This window comes from Fistularia commersonii, chromosome 28 (assembly GCF_037954325.1).
Source record: "Fistularia commersonii isolate RoL2024-O1a breed Wild chromosome 28, RoL_Fcom_v1.0, whole genome shotgun sequence".
Classification (NCBI taxonomy): Eukaryota; Metazoa; Chordata; class Actinopteri; order Syngnathiformes; family Fistulariidae; genus Fistularia; species Fistularia commersonii.
This window is the reverse complement of record NC_141311.1, coordinates 7,370,316-7,388,632: the sequence shown is the minus strand read 5'-3', so window position 1 is coordinate 7,388,632 and position 18,317 is coordinate 7,370,316. Positions and strand designations below refer to the sequence as shown.

General features: G+C 45.9%; 2 protein-coding genes across 3 annotated transcripts; both read right to left on the bottom strand.

Moving 5' to 3' along the window:
• Positions 1 to 956: 956 nt before the first annotated feature.
• Positions 957 to 6,257, bottom strand: dhx58 (DEXH (Asp-Glu-X-His) box polypeptide 58). 2 transcript variants are annotated; one of them, XM_086176219.1, is made up of 12 exons: positions 6,157 to 6,257; positions 5,864 to 6,042; positions 3,731 to 3,935; positions 3,459 to 3,649; positions 3,270 to 3,383; positions 2,885 to 3,014; positions 2,581 to 2,766; positions 2,226 to 2,476; positions 1,828 to 2,139; positions 1,565 to 1,755; positions 1,388 to 1,487; positions 957 to 1,211 (listed from the first exon to the last, which is right to left on the bottom strand). In XM_086176219.1, exons 2-12 carry the CDS (start codon positions 6,038 to 6,040, stop codon positions 1,026 to 1,028), a joined length of 2,043 nt encoding a protein of 680 aa, XP_086032345.1. In that variant the 5' UTR covers positions 6,041 to 6,042; positions 6,157 to 6,257; the 3' UTR covers positions 957 to 1,025. The 2 variants fall into 2 exon arrangements, with proteins under 2 accessions (XP_086032345.1, XP_086032346.1); XM_086176220.1 differs by lacking the exon at positions 6,157 to 6,257 and having other exon boundaries at positions 5,864 to 6,097.
• A 2,185-nt stretch (positions 6,258 to 8,442) lies between these two features.
• On the bottom strand, positions 8,443 to 17,684 carry kat2a (K(lysine) acetyltransferase 2A). Its single transcript, XM_086175995.1, has 18 exons — positions 17,439 to 17,684; positions 16,980 to 17,103; positions 16,705 to 16,850; positions 16,521 to 16,610; positions 16,225 to 16,406; positions 15,937 to 16,128; positions 15,589 to 15,695; positions 15,347 to 15,451; positions 14,331 to 14,467; positions 13,945 to 14,153; positions 13,749 to 13,875; positions 12,805 to 12,915; positions 12,576 to 12,719; positions 12,364 to 12,478; positions 11,569 to 11,605; positions 10,485 to 10,548; positions 10,326 to 10,410; positions 8,443 to 10,188 (listed from the first exon to the last, which is right to left on the bottom strand). Exons 1-18 carry the CDS (start codon positions 17,661 to 17,663, stop codon positions 9,995 to 9,997), a joined length of 2,394 nt encoding a protein of 797 aa, XP_086032121.1. The 5' UTR covers positions 17,664 to 17,684; the 3' UTR covers positions 8,443 to 9,994.
• Between the last annotated feature and the right edge of the window lie 633 nt (positions 17,685 to 18,317).

Here is an 18,317-nt window from a genome sequence, read left to right as displayed (position 1 = left end):
TTTAGAGCCTCAGCAACACCATACGAGCAACCGATAAAAGAAATCAATCGTTAGGTTGGAACGCTTTAAGGAAATTGATACAAAAAAAATTGTTGACAAACGGGTTGTAACAAAAATAAAAAATAAAAGGTAGAGGGGTCTGTCATGATTTAGCGGAAAGTACGCTTGAGCTCCGCTTTGACTGGAAGCAGAGAAAACACACATCCTGAGACACAACATAATGCAGTGTCTCTGTTGAACACATGTTGGTAAATACAGGACGAACATATCAAAAACGTCATTACTTCATGCATTTGTTCTTTAAAAGCACTCAACCTGCACACGGGGGCTGCGCTTGGCCTTGAACCGATCCCAACCGGCATTGGCTGAGAAACGGCTGCTAACCGCAGAACACCCCGACAGGGAGAACATAAAAACAGTCGGAATCTGGAGGCCTACTGGCCTCAAGGTGTTGAAGCAAGCTATCACTTCCTCTGTGCCACCCCAGATAAACTAGACAATTACAAGAATTACCTAATTGATTTTAAGATCTTTATAAAAAAAACTGTCTAATTCATTATCTTTAATCATCTCCTTGTAAACCACGGCGATTCTGAATTGTTCAAAATGAGTGAATCACTAATAAAGTACATCACTGATTGGTCGGATGCAAAAGACAGAAAAGTGGTTTCTGCAACAAGAGCGCTGGAAGAAAACTGTTGGATGGAAGAGAAAAATGTGAACGATTAAAATGTATTTCTTGAAAAACAGGCCTGGCCCAGAGAAGGATATACTGGTGTTGACAGGAAAGTAGAAAACCTTAATAATAATAAAAAAGCATTCTGAAAGTGGTAGTTGAAAGTGTTGCTAGGAAAATGGATAAAGACTAGACACCTCAGTCACAGACTGAAGGAGGGGAAGGAGCCGGCATCCATTCCAGGCTGGAAGAACAAACAGCCGGGCGTAAAGATCTGGTATTTTGGCGAAAAACACATTTAAAAAACAAACAAACAAACAAACCGAGCCACATCCCTGCTGTTGGCATCTCAGTCCAAGAGGTCGGGGATGTTGGCCAGGCAGTATTCCTCAAAGTTGAAGTCCTCGACGGGGAACGGCGCGTCCTTCCACTTCTTCACCGACTGCCTGCCACCGGGCGTCTCTAGGGCGAAGTTTTTGATGGCCATGTTGGGCAGTATGGCGTACTTCTTGTACTTCATCTCAAACCCCCATTCCTGTGGAGATAGGAATGAGGTTACCGTGGCAATACCAGCCAAGATGGGACTGTTGGGATGTTTTTTGATGAGAACACCCCCTTCCATGTTTGGTTTGGACTGCAGCATTTATTTCTATGCCTAAAATTCCAGAGGTAGTTGAGCCCGAGTCGTGTTTCAGGGAAGGGCCGCCGTACCTTGTCACAGTTGCCGTTGTTGCAGCCAATGGAGCGGCCCGGCTCCCAGTCCTCAAAACACCGTTCAAGCGCAACAAGCCCTCTGGCTCTGTAGTGGTTCCTGAGGGGACAGGGCGGCCACGGTCAGGCTCCAGACACGTGGCGAGAACCAATAGAGGAAGAACCAGTTTGACTCACTTGAAGTCTGGGTTGATATTGACAAAGTGGGTGTTCTCAATAAGTTTGATGTCGCTGCCAGAGGCCACTGGCGTCAGACAATTCCGACACAGCAGCCGGACACTAGAGGCACTATACTGACTCCTCTTCTCCGTTTTGCGGATTTCCGCTATTCTGCTACAGTTAAGCGCGTCTAACTGCAGGACTTGGATCTGAGGAGGAGAAAATGCGATTAGAAAAGTGCCCAAATGAGGGGGGATTCGGACGGAGTAGACCCGGATCACCTTTGTGCGGAATGTTTGAAGGCTCATCTCTTGGACCCTGGCGATGGCCCTGGCCGCCAGGTCTTCCAGGTACTCGTTTAGATGCTCTCTTTGCTCCTCCCGGCCTCCTTCTTGGGCCACCAGGGAATAGCGACTATTCTTTGCCCGGGCGCGGCCGGTGGCCTGCTTCTGGGCGATGTCGTTTGTGAGCAGGCCGTAGCGCACCACCAGGTTGCACTGTGGAATGTCGAGGCCTTCCTCGGCCACGCTGGTGGAGATAAGGAGGTTCAGGGTGTTCTTGCTGAATTGTTGGATGGTTTGCAGCTGTTGGGCCTGAGAGGATATTATGGAGGAAATTAATAAAGGGGAAGGACGAGCAACGTTTTTCGCCGCTGCTCTGAACTACTACGTCGACCCACCTGTGTCATGTACGTGTTGCCGTTACCGGCCCCGGTCAGGATGGCGGATCTGATACCGGCTTCTTGTAAGGCTCGATTGCCCGCCACCCATTCGTTGAGGCAGTGGGCGCTTTTACGTGTTTTAGTGAAGATGATCCCTTTTGACGGCTCATCAGAGCCAAACTGCTCGAGCAGGACGTACTCCAGCTTGGCCATCTTTGGATTTTCAAACTGGGGATCGCCTGCGAACCCCCTGAGCTCCACCTGATTCTCTACGCAGGGATGAGAGAGATGTGAGATTGTCATTGATGTGGCCAATTGATAAAAACTGCTGTAGTTGTGATGTGGGAAATCACCAGGTGTTCTGGGTTTCTACCTTGGAAAAGCCCCGCTAGGAAATAGTCCGTTCCATCAATAGCCGTGTCCACCTTGTTACGGTAGAAATCCTGCAGCAAGCGATAGGCGTCCATCATGCGCAGAGTGTCGTTGATGAGAAGGGCGTCGTTGTACTGCCTGAGATGAAGCGCGCACTGCTGAAGGATCCTGTTGTACTCCTGTATACCTGATTGGTACAGAAAAAGGGGGGAAGCATTAAGACGCAGGCAGCGGTAGAATCATCTCGCGTTCCATTCCCGGCCCCGGAGAAAGGCAAATGAGAGGGGGACGAGAGGGGAACGAACCGCGCCGCTCCAGCTGAACCACGTCCGCCTCGTACTCCTGTGTGCCGCACTCCCCCAGGTTACTTGCGGCATCGCCCATGAATTCGTGGATCTGCTGCATCATCCACTTCAGATGATCCCCGAACGGGTCCTGGGGGCACAGAAAGCTTGTTTCAGATCAGACGACAGATTCAAGATTCAAAGTGTCGACTGTCATAAGCAAGGTATGGAAACCCGTTTCCCCGTGCAATGTAATCTTATTTTGCTGTCCATAGAGAAGCCAGATAGGTAGAAATAAGTAAATAATAAGCATACTTTGCAGCCAGATGTAAACAGTGAGGAGAAACGTAAACGGTATTAACAGGACAAGGCAAGATTCTCGGTGGGAAAAGAAAAGAACACTGACCTTGGGCCTTTTCTCCACAATGTCATATGTCTTCATGGGCATGGGCACCTGCGCCTGCAGCTCCTGGACATAGTTTTTGGTTGAAACTATGGCCGAGTCCAGGTTTGCGCAAATCTTGGGAGCAAGGTAGAGATGGTTTGAAAAACAGAACTGTGGGGAGTTCAGAAGAATGCGACAATGGAGGCTGACCTGCAGGACGTGCTCCACCGCCTTTTCCAGAGTCCTGGCGCCCCCTGTCCCCGGCGATGCAGTCAGACCCAGGATCTGGGGCAGCCGGCTTTCCCCGCTCAGTTTCCTCTCCAAGTAGAGCCTCATGATCTTGTTGTACACGCTCTCCTTGTGTGTGTGGTGGCACTCGTCGATAATCAGCAGCGTGATATCTGCAACCGGCAATACGCAGAGTCAAAGCGCGATGGTCAAAACGTCCCGTCCGCGGCCCGTCGTATTTGTGGTTCCCTCACCTGAGAGCTCGACGTGCTTCTCCTCGTCCGAGTTGATCAGTGAGTTGTAGAGGATCTGCGCCGTGCAAATGACCACGTTGTGCCTCGCCAGCTCTTTGCCGAAGAAGTTCTTCTCATCGCTCTCCCCGCTGACGGGCAAGATCTTTTGGCCGTTCCCCAGATACGGCCTGAACTCCTTTTCATAGTGCTGCTCTACCAGGTGGACCTGGAACCCCAGAGGAAGATGGGGGGGGGGAGTCAGGGAAGGGGGTTGCTGGAGTTGCTTGAATGGAAAAGTTTTGATTTTCTGCTCGTTGAGGTTGAATTAAGAGCTAATTTCTTGCTAGTTTTAAAGCATCACTTTACTCCATCTGGAAAAGTGATCCTTTTTTTTTCTCTCAAAACAAAATACAATACAAACAAGTACCTGAAATTCAGTCCTCTCAGTGTCCCACCTCTTCTTTACTAACCACTTTCTCCGTATATACTCCTGTATATATCTGTATATATCTTCCTTGTCACCGGAGTCATCCTACAAACCACTATCTTATGCTGTCTGGCTACACTCTCACCTACAACTGCTTTGCGGTCACTGATCTCTTTCAGGTTGCCTCGTCTATACAAGATGTAGTCTACCTGCGTGCTCCTACCTCCGCTCTTATACGTTACGCTATGTACCTGTTTTTTTCTGGAAAAAGTGTTCACTAACGGCCATTTCCATCCTTTTTGCAAAATCTACCACCGTCTGTCCCTCTGCATTCCTATACCAAATCTTCCCATCACGTCTTCATCCCCTCTATTGCCTGCACCAACATGTCCATTGAAGTCTGCACCAATTACCACTCTCATCTCTGGGGATATTCTGCATCACTTCATCTTACTCATTCCTCAACTTCCCCCTCTCCTCAAATTCACATCCCACCTGCGGGGCATAGCCACTAACACTGAGCATCACACCTTCAATTTCCGCTTTCAGACTCATAAGTCTGACATTCCTTTCACCGCCAGAACATTCTTAACAAACTCCTTCAAGATAACTCCTCCTCCATTTCTCTCGCTGTCAGTACCATGATAGCACAACTGAAAGCCTACTCTTAAGCTTCTATCCGATCTTCCGATCCGGCACGATCTGGTATCATGGTTGATTCACATGTTTGGTTTTGGCAAAAGTTTTACGCCGGATTCCCTTCCTGACGCAACCCTCTGCATTTATCCAGGCTTGGGACCGGCTCAGGGAGACACTGGCCTGTGCCGCCCTGAGGCTGCATTCATGACATGACCAGTGACCTCCGCGTCATAACATCAATGTGCATGAGTCGTCGTGAAAATGTTTGTGTATATATTTGGCAGGCTTCGTCAAAGAATTTTGATCTAAAGATTGATGTAACGACTGCAAAGGTTTGATTTTTATGGAGAATTTTTATTTTGTCTGTCGCCTAGTGACGTCACATCCGTCTGTGTCATTCACTTCTAAGGGTCACCGAGACGACGCTGTTAGTTCAGTTAGATATTCGAAATCTCATAAATGCATGGCAATGTTGAGAAATAGAACTTAAAAACATATTTGAAATAGCTGTGTTAACAGTTATTCACATGTCGTAAGTGCGCGGGTACAATGTTAAACGGGTGTTTTGGGCGCATTTATAAATCTGAATACATTTGAAGAATTCATGACGAAAAGATTTGTGGCAAATTGTTGGATCACTTTCAGCTTTTACTGCATGCCAAGGACAAGTGAAGAGGTATTTAAATAAAGATACATTCAACAGCAACATTTGTCTTCATTTATTGGCTAAGGTGTTTCAACACATTGCGGGAAAACATTACAGTGTATCTTAAAAACACACACACACACACACACACACACACACACACACAAAAAAGCACATGACAAATACTTGGTTAGAGAACGAACACACACACACAAACACACACACACACGCGCACACACAAACAAACACACGACAAATACTTGGTTAGAGAACGAACACACACACACACACATACATACACACACTTGGTTAGAGAACGAACACACAAACGCACGACAAATACTTGGTTAGAGAACGAACGAACACACACACACACACACAAACACTTGGTTAGAGAAAGAACACACACACGCGCACGCACGCACACACCGACTCCACGAACCTTATTGACCAGGACCACCACCTTGGCGCGCTCGGTGGTCTCCAGATGCCTCTTGGCCACGTACACGGCGGCGCGCGTCTTCCCGCCTCCGGTCTGCAGCCAGATGATGACGTTCTCCCCGAGGAGCGCGCGCTCCACCACCTCCCGCTGGTACGCGCGCAGCTGCATGTCTGCCATCCCTGCTGAGGAGGAGGATTTTAACCAAAGTCACGATGTAGAAAACACACAATGCTAGTGAGCCACTGCAGTTGCTGTGTGTGTGTGTGTGTGTGTGTGTGTCAATCTTAACTTACCTGGTAGACTATAAGGCCGGTCGTGTTCCACCGACAGTGAGTCTCAGCCGAATGTCGCCTGGCCTCCCGGACAGCTGAGTTTTGACGTCCCGCACAGCTGACTGGAAGGGAAAACGAAACTGAAGTTTAACGGCGCCGTTACGTACAGAAAGGGGGCCCGTCGAAGGGGGATCCGGAGGGACAACACCAAGCGTCCCTTACGCGGTGACGGCAAAGACGCTGCGTTCACGCCGTGATGACTCGGTGTTATTGTTTTTCCACCGATCACAAGAGGAGCCAAACTGCCCTGGAGGGTTCATTTCGATTTGACTGTTCTTCCTTGGGGTTCACAACATCTAAACCATAGGCATCAAACTCTATTTCAAGAAATATCAATGTTGGCCCGCGACTTTGTCCGAGTTTTGAATTTGGGCCCACTGTGTATTTGAGTTTGACACGGTTTAGATTCTGAACTGTTACAGTCATTCATTCACTGACAATTCATTGCATCCTGTCCAGCCGCATCACAATATGGTGTGGCCTAGCCTGAGACCCTCCAGCTCATTGTGAGAACAGCTGAGAAGACTGTTGGTGACCCTCTCCCCTGCCTCCTGGTCATCTACATCACCCCCAAGGCCCCGCAGGCGATCCCTCCCACCCGTCTCACAGCTCCTTCAGTCTGCTGCCACCAGGGGTCCAGGATCAGCAAACTCAAGGACAGCTTCATCCCCCTCCCTGCTTTGCCCCCTCTTGTGATCCCTTCACCACCCACCCACACATACATACAGTTGCCAACCATCTGCACTGCACTGATCTCTTTTTTTTTTACCCCTGTCACTTTAAAACAATTTAAATCATTATACCTAACATTTTTTTTTCAATAACCTTCTAGCCCGTGTAATACTTTTTGTCTGTGATATTTGTCATTTTTCTACTCCGGCACTTTGGTCTTAGAGTAACCCAAATTCAAATCCTCTGTGTTTGGAACATATTGTTCCACACACACAAGTTGACTTTGAGTGATACATGTAACTTGCAGTGGGTGAATCGCCTGTTGATCACAGGGCCACATACAGAGACCTCCCACCGTTCACACCTGAGGACGGTTTAGTCTTCGGCGCCAGCAGGGAGGGAGACAGAGAACCCGGGGAGTTGGAATTGGATTAGGATCCCTCTCAGTGTGAGGTAAGAGTGCTGACGCCTGCATTGCAGCCGCTACAAAATCTGTTTCGCAATCATGTACTGTTTGCGTATTGTAATAGTGTCACATCCTTTTTATGTTGAAAACATAATTTCAAGTGCATTTTACTCACAGAGGGGCAGAAAGTGACACCACAGCATCTTCAGCACTGTATGTATCCCAGAAGTAACTGGTTGCTCCTGTGCGTTTAAAACAAATATTAAACGCAAACTTGGCAGGTACTATGTCTTTTTAACAATAGCAAAAATGACCGATCGATGCAATTACATAACTTGACGTAAGATGAGCCACAGAAGAGTAACTATTTATAATAGTTATTAGAGTAAGATGTATAACATAACTATTAATAAGGTTATATATGTCCTGTTAAACCACTGCATTAATTTGCCATGATTGATAAAGAACAGGAAACACAATAGTTACAGGGCTCAGAAAGTTTACAGTCCTCCATATTTCACATAAGCATTGGGAATTATCATCAGTTTCAAACGTGTCTCTGCACATGTTGAAGTTTGCGCTTTCGAATTAATTTCATGTGAGTCACATCCTGGTGGTTCTTGACTTTTCAATTCTGAGGCGCAAGTCACAAGACTTGTCAAGGAAAAGGGTGGGTCTTTTCCCATCATCTACAATCCATCTCACTTTGTTGGGTGTTGAAGAGACCAAACGCCCGTAGAGAAAACCCCGACTGGGCCCTTGCTGTTGCACTACGTGCATCAGGAAGGTGAAACCTACTGGCTTTCCAATTCCAAACAAGACCGTCCGCTTTTGGACTGAAGAGAGCTAAACCAGCCGAGACTGCAAGGGAAACATAGTTTGGATCAGGTTAGATGAGCTGTCAATTTCACAGTCATAATCTAACAAACAATCGGTGTGATCAAACATTAACACACACAAATAATGGTGATGGTTTCATCTTGATTGGCTCACAGCAATGTTACAAATGGATAGGTGATTTTTAAAAAGTGCATGAACAGATTTGCAAATTCTTAGAATGTTTCATTACTCTTGTCAAACCTGGAAAGTCCCAGATTTTCCAAGGCCAGCCCGTCAGGTTATCTTTGTCACCCCGTCCCGTGAAAAACAGTCTGTCAAATGTCACGCTGTTTATAAAAACCCTTTATTGTCGTGAACAGTTTTACATTTACAGTAGCTGTAACTGATTACCATGAGTCACGCCTTGACCGCGGGGACAGGATGTGCAGTGCAGCCACAGTCGACTGAGCGAGCAGAAACCCAACAACCATCGGTGAAGACGTCACCTCTGCTGGACTGGAAAGCCTTTTATGATTCAAGTACGAAAGAAAGACATTCACACGCGTACAACTCAACAAACCAACCAGTGTGTACAGTTGTGGTAAAACTGCACTGCCATCTGAGAAATAATTGAGGTGTTTCTGATCTTTTTTTTTCACCACTATGAATGTCGACTGTAAACTGTCTGCCCTGCAATAACACCCAGGACCACCTGTCTATTTGTGTGTGTGTGTCCAGTGAACGCCATAAAAAATAACTTGCATTGACAAAATAAGAAAATCCCTAAATGGAGTGGACTGCAGATTTAAACGGCACCAACTTTTTTTTTTTTCTAATTCAGTGTGAAATTCATTAACAGTTGAGAAGCAAACTAAGGGTGTAAAACTGCAGGTTAATAACTTGCATCTCTTCTGTCAAGCATTTTGACATGGATGCCTGTGACGATTCAACTGCGTTCTGAGGTTCCCTCTAGTGGCGACTTGAGGAACTGCAGTTTTCAAGTCACCCTGCAGGCTCAGACTGAAGTTTCAACCTGCTGATAGAAACAAACAGGAAAAGAATTAAATGAATCTGAACATGACACATCCTGTCATGGGGGAGAATTCAAAATTCAATGCTGAACTTTTATTTTTGGCTAGTTCTACTTTTATCCTGGTCCATGTAATAAGAACTGGAAGTGGATTGACTGGCAACAACTAGTCTACCCCCCCACGCCTCCCCATTTTGTTTGTCTGGCATTTTACCAGTGAAATGAAAGTGAAAGGAAAGCAGTGACGTTTCGAAGATACGAGTCAGTCTGTAACTACGACATTGTTCTCATTTTCCGTTCGATTAAAGTGACCTGAACAGCTTGACTCTCTAAAGTTCTGCAGGGGCACATTGCAAAAGTTCCTTCATCGACTGGCAGGAGGAAAAAAAAAAAACACAACCGTGATTTTCAGGGATCTGTCAATAACTGAAGGCAATGTGGCTTTGGGGTCCAAAGTCCAAGTCCAGTTTGTGACTTTACATCACATCAACATCCGAGTGAGTTGAAGAGAAAAAAAAAAAAGAAAGAGGAATGCATGTGCGATTTAGGGACAACAAATATAAATTAGGGCGGTGTGTTACAAGCAGGGACTCTAACTTTGGTATACTTTGGGAAAGGAGAGAAAAATGACGAGATAGGTAATCCACGGTGAGTTCTGGAGGAGAGAATGTGACTGAAGAAAAGTAATGCCGTCTTGAAAGAGCTGCTCGAGCGGCTCCCAGAATTCCAACCCTCTGGTGTTTGTTCAGGTCCAAATGTGTCGGTTGTGCATTCGCCCTGTCAGCTAACGAGTGATGGTTTACTTGCGAGCCGCCGATGGCGGCGGTGAGAGTCGCTCCTGTTCTGCGGTAAAATACTTGTTTTGGTCAAGTTCATTTGTCTATGAGGCCTCCATCTTTCAACTTGAAGTAGAAGAACTTCTCCAGGGTGTTGGCACACTTGCAGTACTCGCTGTCGGGAGGGTTGTATTCCCGACAGTTGGTGATGATTCGCTGCAGGTCAGCGATAAAAAGTTTCTTGGTCACATAGTATCTATTCTTCAATCTCTCCGTCATTGTCTTCAGGTCTACAGGAACAAAAACAAAAACAAAAAAAAACCCAGGAGATATAAATACGTTAATTGATCACAACTTGACAATTGTCTATGAAACAGCTGAAAATGGTATCAAAAGTTATGTAACGAATGGACATGGTCTCTCTCACCGATGGGAAATCGAATGATCTCGTAATAATCTGGAGCTTCAGATTTTTTCACCGGTTCCATGAAGGGCCAGGCATCAGGGTGAGTCTGTTGGGAGAGATGAATGTTTGGTACGTGTCCGCTCCCGTGGTGGGCGTGCCTCCAGTTAACATGTGGCTTACCTTTATCTGGGCCAGGAGGTTCTTGAGCATGTTGTACAACACATCGGGGTCCTTAACCTCTTTCCTTCAAGACACAAATGAACAGTAAAATACTTACTAAAGGTCACTGAGATCCAAATGGCATTCTGTGATAATTATCTTGGGAGTTTGGATGTTCAAAGAATTTGCTGTCTCTGACACTGCTGTTGAATAATTTGAGGTCTGACACATGACTCAGAGCAAATCTAGGCACAGAAGAGGGGGTGTTCCAGTAAAACCGGAATCCAGCAAAAACTGCCGGGGTCACAGAGCTCACCGCTGCGGCAGATTCACGAAATATGTGGACTGGAGTGTGACGCTGTTAGTTGAAAAATGTATTACAGAGCATATTCAACACATTTTTAGCAACGTTATGCTAAAGCTGAGCTCATTTGCAAGAAGAGTTGATAGAGAAACATGGCTGCCGGTGAGTGTATTCACTTATACCCTTTAGCCCTGCAGTTAATCTGACGTGGGTGTCCATTATTAAATATTAACAGCTGGTATTGCAATGTTCTTAAAAGGTGTTGGACAGAAAACAAACCTGGGAGTTCTGTGACCAACCAAACCATTAATAGACTTAAAGAGGCTGAACTTACAGACACTGTTGAACTGTTTCAGTTTGTCAGGGGATTTTAAATAAAGATGCCGATAGCTATCGTGACAACGAAAAAGTGACATGCGCCAATTTAATGTCAAGTTGTCTTTTGGTACCAGGAACTGGACAGTGACACGAGCTAAGCTTTTTAATTCCATCACATCCCCCCGCTACTAAAAGTATCCCTGAATGAAGAATGAAGTGGTGCTGAAAGCTCGCTGTGCGTGTCCGGCCAGAGGACACAGTGCAGGACCTCAGAACAAGAATGACAGTGGCACTAAGCTGCCGCCAAACAGCAACATCGCTTTGTTCCTGTCAAACAATTCACGGCTATGAGGAGAGCAAGTAAAAACTGTCATCTGGCACATCTGTGTAAAAGCATTGTCTTGTCAAAACGGACACGGACAGGTTAAACGTTCATATCAGGAGAAAAAACAAAACACTTCAAAAATGGGAACAAAAACTTACCCTTTGTCTTTGTTACCAGGTTTCCAGCCTGTCTCTCCTAGAAGAAAAATAATTTGCTATTATGACACAGTTAACTTTGAAGTTCAGTTTTACCTTGACTTAAGAATTGAATTTGTTCCATGATCAACTCATAACTCAATATGCTCGCATATCAGATTTACCCATTAAAAAAACTGAAACGCTATTAATCTGTTCCAACTCACCATTTGTGATTTTAAATGAGGAAAATGTACTTTACAAATAAGCAATACTGTGAAAAATATTATACATAATAAAAGAGAACGTACAGAATTAAACCGGCACCACACTTAAAGCTACAATGTATTGCTGAATTGAACTTACACACTATACTTCACTTTACCGCTAAACTTATTTAAGCGACCGGGTGACTGTCAGTCTTCTTAAAAAAGGATCAATTCATCCCCAACTGGCTTTGAACGACTTCTGATGCCTCGTCCTGTGACGTCCTGCCATCTGCTGCACTAAATCCCTGTATATATGTCCTGCCTTTTCACAGATGGATGCTCTCTGTCAATGTATCTCACCAACACCAGCAACAACTTGTTCTAAACCTCACCTCACGCACAGCGGCGGCCACATCTGTGTCAAACACTGATCCCGCTCACTCATAACTCAGATCTTGGCTTGTATCACAAAGCAAAAAACATAAATAAATGAAATAAAAAATAGACTGTGCGACGGCCTCACATCTGGGAAAATTCGTAAGTTCATGCACTCATAAGTCAAGGTTCCACTGTAGTAAATTTGAGATGCAGGAGACAAACACACACTCACTTATGCCGGGAATACTCTCCACCGGGATCTGACGCACACCCTCTTTGAAGCAGGTGAGTCCTGGGTAAACCTTCCTGATTTGACTCTGCTTCCTCTCGATTAGCTTCTTTATGATCTGATGGTGATATTTGAGGAATTGGAATGTTAAAGTCACGGATCAGAGCTTTAAAAAAAAACAAAAAACAGTGCAATTGAACGAAAGCACGACTTGCCTCTTTCTGCCTCTTAATGATGTGGGACAGCTCTGTGTAGGGGATGCGAGGGTTCAGCTCGCACTCCATCAGGGTTGCTCCTTCGTAGTCCTTAATGTATCCCAGGTAACGACTCTTCGGCACTTTGATGTCTTTGGAAAAGCCCTGGGAGGGGAGAAAAGTGTGCTGAGGGTCAGGTGGCGAGGGGGGCCAGGATCGAGCACCACCAAGCTAGTCGCTCCAACCATACCTGCTTCTTGAAGTAGCCAATGGCATACTCGTCGGCATAAGTGAGGAAATAGAGAATGTTGTGTTTGATGTGGTACTCCTTCAGGTGGTTCATTAGGTGGGTGCCGTAGCCCTAGAGTGAAAGAGATTGATTTCAAATGCCTTTAGATATGGTACCCTATTCTGACCTTTTCTCTTCCATTGTAAAAGTATGCAGCGGTGGAAGTCACTGGGAAAAAAAGCTGATGTGGCAAAACTCCCATGGAGAAATTACTAAATCCGGTTTCTGCGGCAGACGACTGCAAATGCTATGTTTTTCCAGGACGACAGCAGGAAAAACCTCCACTGTCTCAGGGCTCGATTTGATTTCCCCTCAAGGCTCTACCCCTTCGACAAAGCAGTGAGGAGTCAGTTTGGCCATTTAAATCAATGGCATTCCAACATGTGGCCTGCAGCATTATTCTTTGAACTATAATAATTAAACTGCTTGTTTATTGTGCACATCAGTAACAAGCAGAGACAGAAGCAAACACCCGCATTGGTTACTGATGTGTTGTCCTGTGCAGAGAAAAGTTGCCTCTGCTGCATCGATAAACAGAGGGAAGGCCTCCGCTTCTCTCCCCTTTTTAACGGGCAGATATTTTAAATGAGACAGACATAGGTGCTGATTTATTTCTCTCAGGTTGGCTGACACTTTATAAAACCTGTTGTGGGTTGTCGACGCTTTGCCGCAGATTTAGCATCTAACTTTTACATTATACTCTCGATCTATCCCATAATGGAACCTGTCCATTTAAAATGACGGGACTTATGGATTATGATTCTTGTTCAACTAAACTTTTGTCCACAGAGCACGTATGGGGAGAACAGACAGCAGAACTTGAGTGATTAAATGAAGCAAAAATTAAGAGATAGAACCTTCTGTGCTTCAATGTTTACATCTTGGAGCATCAGTGTGTTGTGTACCTTCACTTGCTCATTGGAAGTGACGGCGCAGAAGACGATCTCCGTGAAGCCTTGAGTGGGAAACATCCTAAAACAGATGCCTCCGATGACACGGCCATCTTTGATAAGCGCAAGGGTTTTATGCTTCCTGTGGAAAAGTCGAAAAAGGTTACGACAGCACAGGGACATTGTGCGTGAGCTGAAGATATCTACTTACGGGTCAAACACCAATCGTGTGATGTACTCTTTGGGCATCCGAGGTAACTGGTGGGAGAAGACGTTCTGCAGGCCCACCAGCCACATCAAGATCTTCTTGTTGGACTTCTGGGACAGCGAGTTCCCAATGACATGGAACTCGATGATGCCGCGCCGCTCCTCAAGCCTTGCAGTTTCATCTCGTGCAGCGTTTGGTGTTAGGAGATTGGTCTAGAAATATCAAGTATTAATGTCACAGGTTGAACTTTCCCCCTTGCACAGTGCCGGGTGGAATTTGCTGCCCTTTACATTCACCAGCTAGCTACATTCCCTTGCTAGCAGAACAGCCAGTAAAAGATACATGGGTGTGTGTTGCCCCCCCCCCCCCCCCCCCCCATCATGACTTACCTCTGGTCCGAGCATAGCAGCAGGATCAGTGATTGTCATCATAACTTCATTGACCAGCTCCATGGGAATGTCCCCCATCACACGGATCCGCTTTGCATCCTCCAGTGTCAGTGCCTCAGGAAGTTTTCGTTTCTCTCCTGCAAACAAAATCAAAACATGAAGATCTAAATTCCGGCAATCCCCTTGGAAACAGTTTTTCCGTCTTCTGTGGGTCCCGTCACTGACTGAAGCACGGTAATATCACATGCAACTCGCATCAGGAGATTTTCTGTGTCAGACAGGTTGACATGGTGGTGGGAGGGGTTTCCTGCCACACACACACACACACACACACACACACACACACACACACACACGCGCACACACGCGCACACACGCGCACACACACACGCGCACACACACACGCGCACACACTGTCAATCTCCCGCTGTGAGTCAGTCAGTGAAAGTGCAAACTCAGCACAAGCTGGTCGGTTGTTTAAAGACCCTTTGATTTCTGAATTGTTTTCCAACAGTGATCGCAACTTGTTTAAGACACGAGAAGTGTCTGAGAGGGTTTTTACTCAAGTTTGAGTATAAATACACGTCACGTTATACATAATTCCTTATGAGAGGTATTCCAACAATTACAGTATTTAAAACAACACTTGGACCCAAGGGTGCAAGCTGCCTGCTTCCTCATGGCCCTAAAAGTCATGACAACACTCAATTCAACCGTTAAAATTTGTAATTATAATCAACAGCTTTTATCCCCTCCTAAAAAGTGGTCGCTTGTGGGGCTACACGGGTATGCATTGAACATTGGACTCTTACCACATTTTAAGCTTTTGAGGCCAAATATAGTTTGACAGTACGAGGGCTGAGGGCTATGCTAGAGCAGGCAGGACGCATTCTAAAGATTGGACAGATTCTATTAACACATCCCCAGTATCCAACAACACCCAAAGGCAGGAAATGAGACATTTGAGAGGCCCACTGTTCCATGGAGGGGAAGGAGGGCAAGCGATGCTCACTGACCGATGATGGGCTCTGCACCTCCTGCGTCCATGCTGCCCAAAGAGGGACCACTGCTCAGACCCTTGGAGAGCGCAGGGGATCCGGACACCACAGCAGGACTGATCACTGTAACAGGGAGTTTTACAGAAGATCATGTATTTTCACAGTTCCATGGCAAGTAAAAATACTGTCTAGGTCTAGACTACACAAAAAAAAGCACAACAATGGAAAGACCTGGGTTGAGCATCAGGAGGCTGGCTCACCTGTCTGATGGCCCAGCTGCGTCCCGTCAGAGGCAGGCATGGTGAAGTCCGCTTCCCAGATGGGGGAATTCTCGCCATAGATCTCTTCCTCCAGCATGGACAAGAATCTGGCGACATCCACGTTCAAAATGAATGAACTCACACAAACAAAAACCCAAACGCTGTTAAAATACTACCAGAAGGGTTTTGAACTTGGGAGCTCTATACTGCTTCAATATCAACAGGGAAATTTTGTAGATTTAAAAACGAAAAAAGGTCCCTCTGGTGAGAACTTAATGTTCCGCTGTTTTTCTTCATTCATAAGGCTCAGAGAACAAAGGGAATTATTTCAAATGCATCTGCGCTCACTTGGGGAAGTGTGTAAGGATGAGTGTGCGTTTCTCTGGCAACAGTTTGTCCTTTTCCACTCTGAATTTCTCCAAGAGCTGCCGCCGCGTCACCGTAAAGATGGACTTGAGCAAACTGCGGCCGAACACCTGAGTGGTTTCGTAGCGAGGCAGGCTGTCGTTGCTCTGAGGTACGTGGCAGTAACATAGCCACCTGGTGTCGAGAGGAAGGAAATAAACATCCTTTTACTTTTCACTATCTTGATAAAACTTGAAAGAATGCTTTCAAAGGGCGGTTCTTTTTTCATACCTGGTGTAGTCCACTTTATACGCCGTGCCGTCTTCTTTCTGGGTTCGCTGGCGATACTGCGTCGGAGTCTCAAGCTTCCAGTAATTTAGACACAAGAGGAACATCTTCGAGAGTTCAAACATGGTCTGCCTCTCTTTCGGTGCCAGGTGGCTGAACTTATACTGGACAAAATTCAGAACGCCCTTTGGATTGAGGAGAAAAAAACAACACTGAATGTGAAGGGTGGCACCGACTGTTGTTCGTGTGAGAGGATCGGTTACAGAAAATTCTTCAAATTGTTGAGACTTCATGCTCACCTGCTCAATGTTGGGTTTTTCAAAGGGTGGACTTCCAAGGGATCCTTCTACCACTGGCTGACTCATCTGCAGGATGCATTTCCTCAGCAACTAAAATTATGGTAAATATATTTATTGCCGCAAATAATAAAACATCCTGAAAACAAAGAGCATGTCAACTAGCGTGAGACATATGGTTTCTTACCTTGAACAAGTAGAAGTAGACCTGTTTGGTGTCTGTGTCCTCCTCTTTGTGCACAGACATGAAGAGGTTCTCAACGTCGACCACCATCCCCAACAACCGGTTTATCTCATTCTCGGACACGTTCTCCAAGTGGGAAACATGATCAGCTGTTTACAGGGTTGTCAGACGCAAAACACACACACACACGCACATCAGCTGTCAAACAATTGCAGCTGAAAATAAGGGATCATTGAAATTGCAGGAGGGGGTGTTGGTGGGAGTGGGTTAGTTTGTACCCAGAGCATGTCCACAGCTGCGGCACGGCTCGCTCAGGCTGGCCGCCTGCTGCTGCAGGTCCATACGAGGGGCTGTCGGTGGATTTGGATTTTTCCATCCATTGCATTTGCATGTGTCACTGGCCTACAGAGTGAACAAGACGTGCGGGATTAAAAAAAAAAAAAAACACATGCCCGTTGCCGCGGTACTTTTGCACCCAACGCTTGAGTCTCCATAATGTGGCAACAAAGCTAGCTAGTAACGAAGCATATTCTTATACTGAATGTGGGAGATGCAAGAAGACCGGGAGGTAGTGCGACTAGCTAGTTCCAAAAGTTAACATTTTCGTTAGCTTGTTAAGCTACTTCATTTTTGTTTGAAGCGTCTTCAGTATTCTACATTTCATATCCCGCACATGACAGCGCTAATTCTACACGATCAGTGCTTTGTTATGAACTTTGGCTAGCTAGGCTAGCTACCTTGCATGCGGAGAAAACGCCAAGTTTCTCTAGCTTTTTCGCCCTTGGAAAGGCTCGAACTTGGGCTTTCTTCTGACTCGCACGTTGTTGCTGACTAAGTCCGGGTCTGGCTGGATCGCTATTTCCCGAACCCGAGCCTGCCGAACCAATACTGGACCCCGCTGACCCAGCAGACTGGGCTTGGAGAAGCCGGGGTTGCAGGGCCTGCGCAGCCGGGTCCGACATATCCACGCTGCTCTTCTCCTCCACCGCTTCCTCCGATTAGCTCATATGCTGCGTTCGAGTGTAGTTGGTAAAGTCCGACCGGAATTAAATGGACATCAATTTGCGATAAAAACCCCATGTTTTCGGAAAACCCGTTCAAATTGTAAACCAAGATCGAAACATGTCCTGCAAAGAAAGTAATTGTTTGCATATATTTTAAAGCGATGAACAAAATGCCATGTTTCCTATCACAGACACAATAACGAGCAAGATATCAGGCAATTTTACGATCGACCTGTCTGCGTCAAGACTAATACACCCTAATCACAACTCTAACCTTGGTTTATGTTTAATTGTATTATAAATACTTCAAACTGTAATAATCGAACTCAAGTGCAAAGTGATCGTAGATTTGCGATGGTAGCTGTCAAAGAAACACTCGCCTTCAGTTCGACTGTGACGGCCACTGTTAAAGCGCATTTAAAGGCAACACAGCCAGCATGATTGTGGGTAATGTCGTTTTCGGATCGAAAAGGTCCCTTCGGAAACGGACTTCTGCTAAAATTTGGCGTTCAGCATTTATCACTTGTGGGAAATGAATAAACACGTCTTGATTAGTTTTTATACACACCTTGCTTGAAGGTCAGCAGTCCCTTTCTTCCAGCTGCCTTAAGG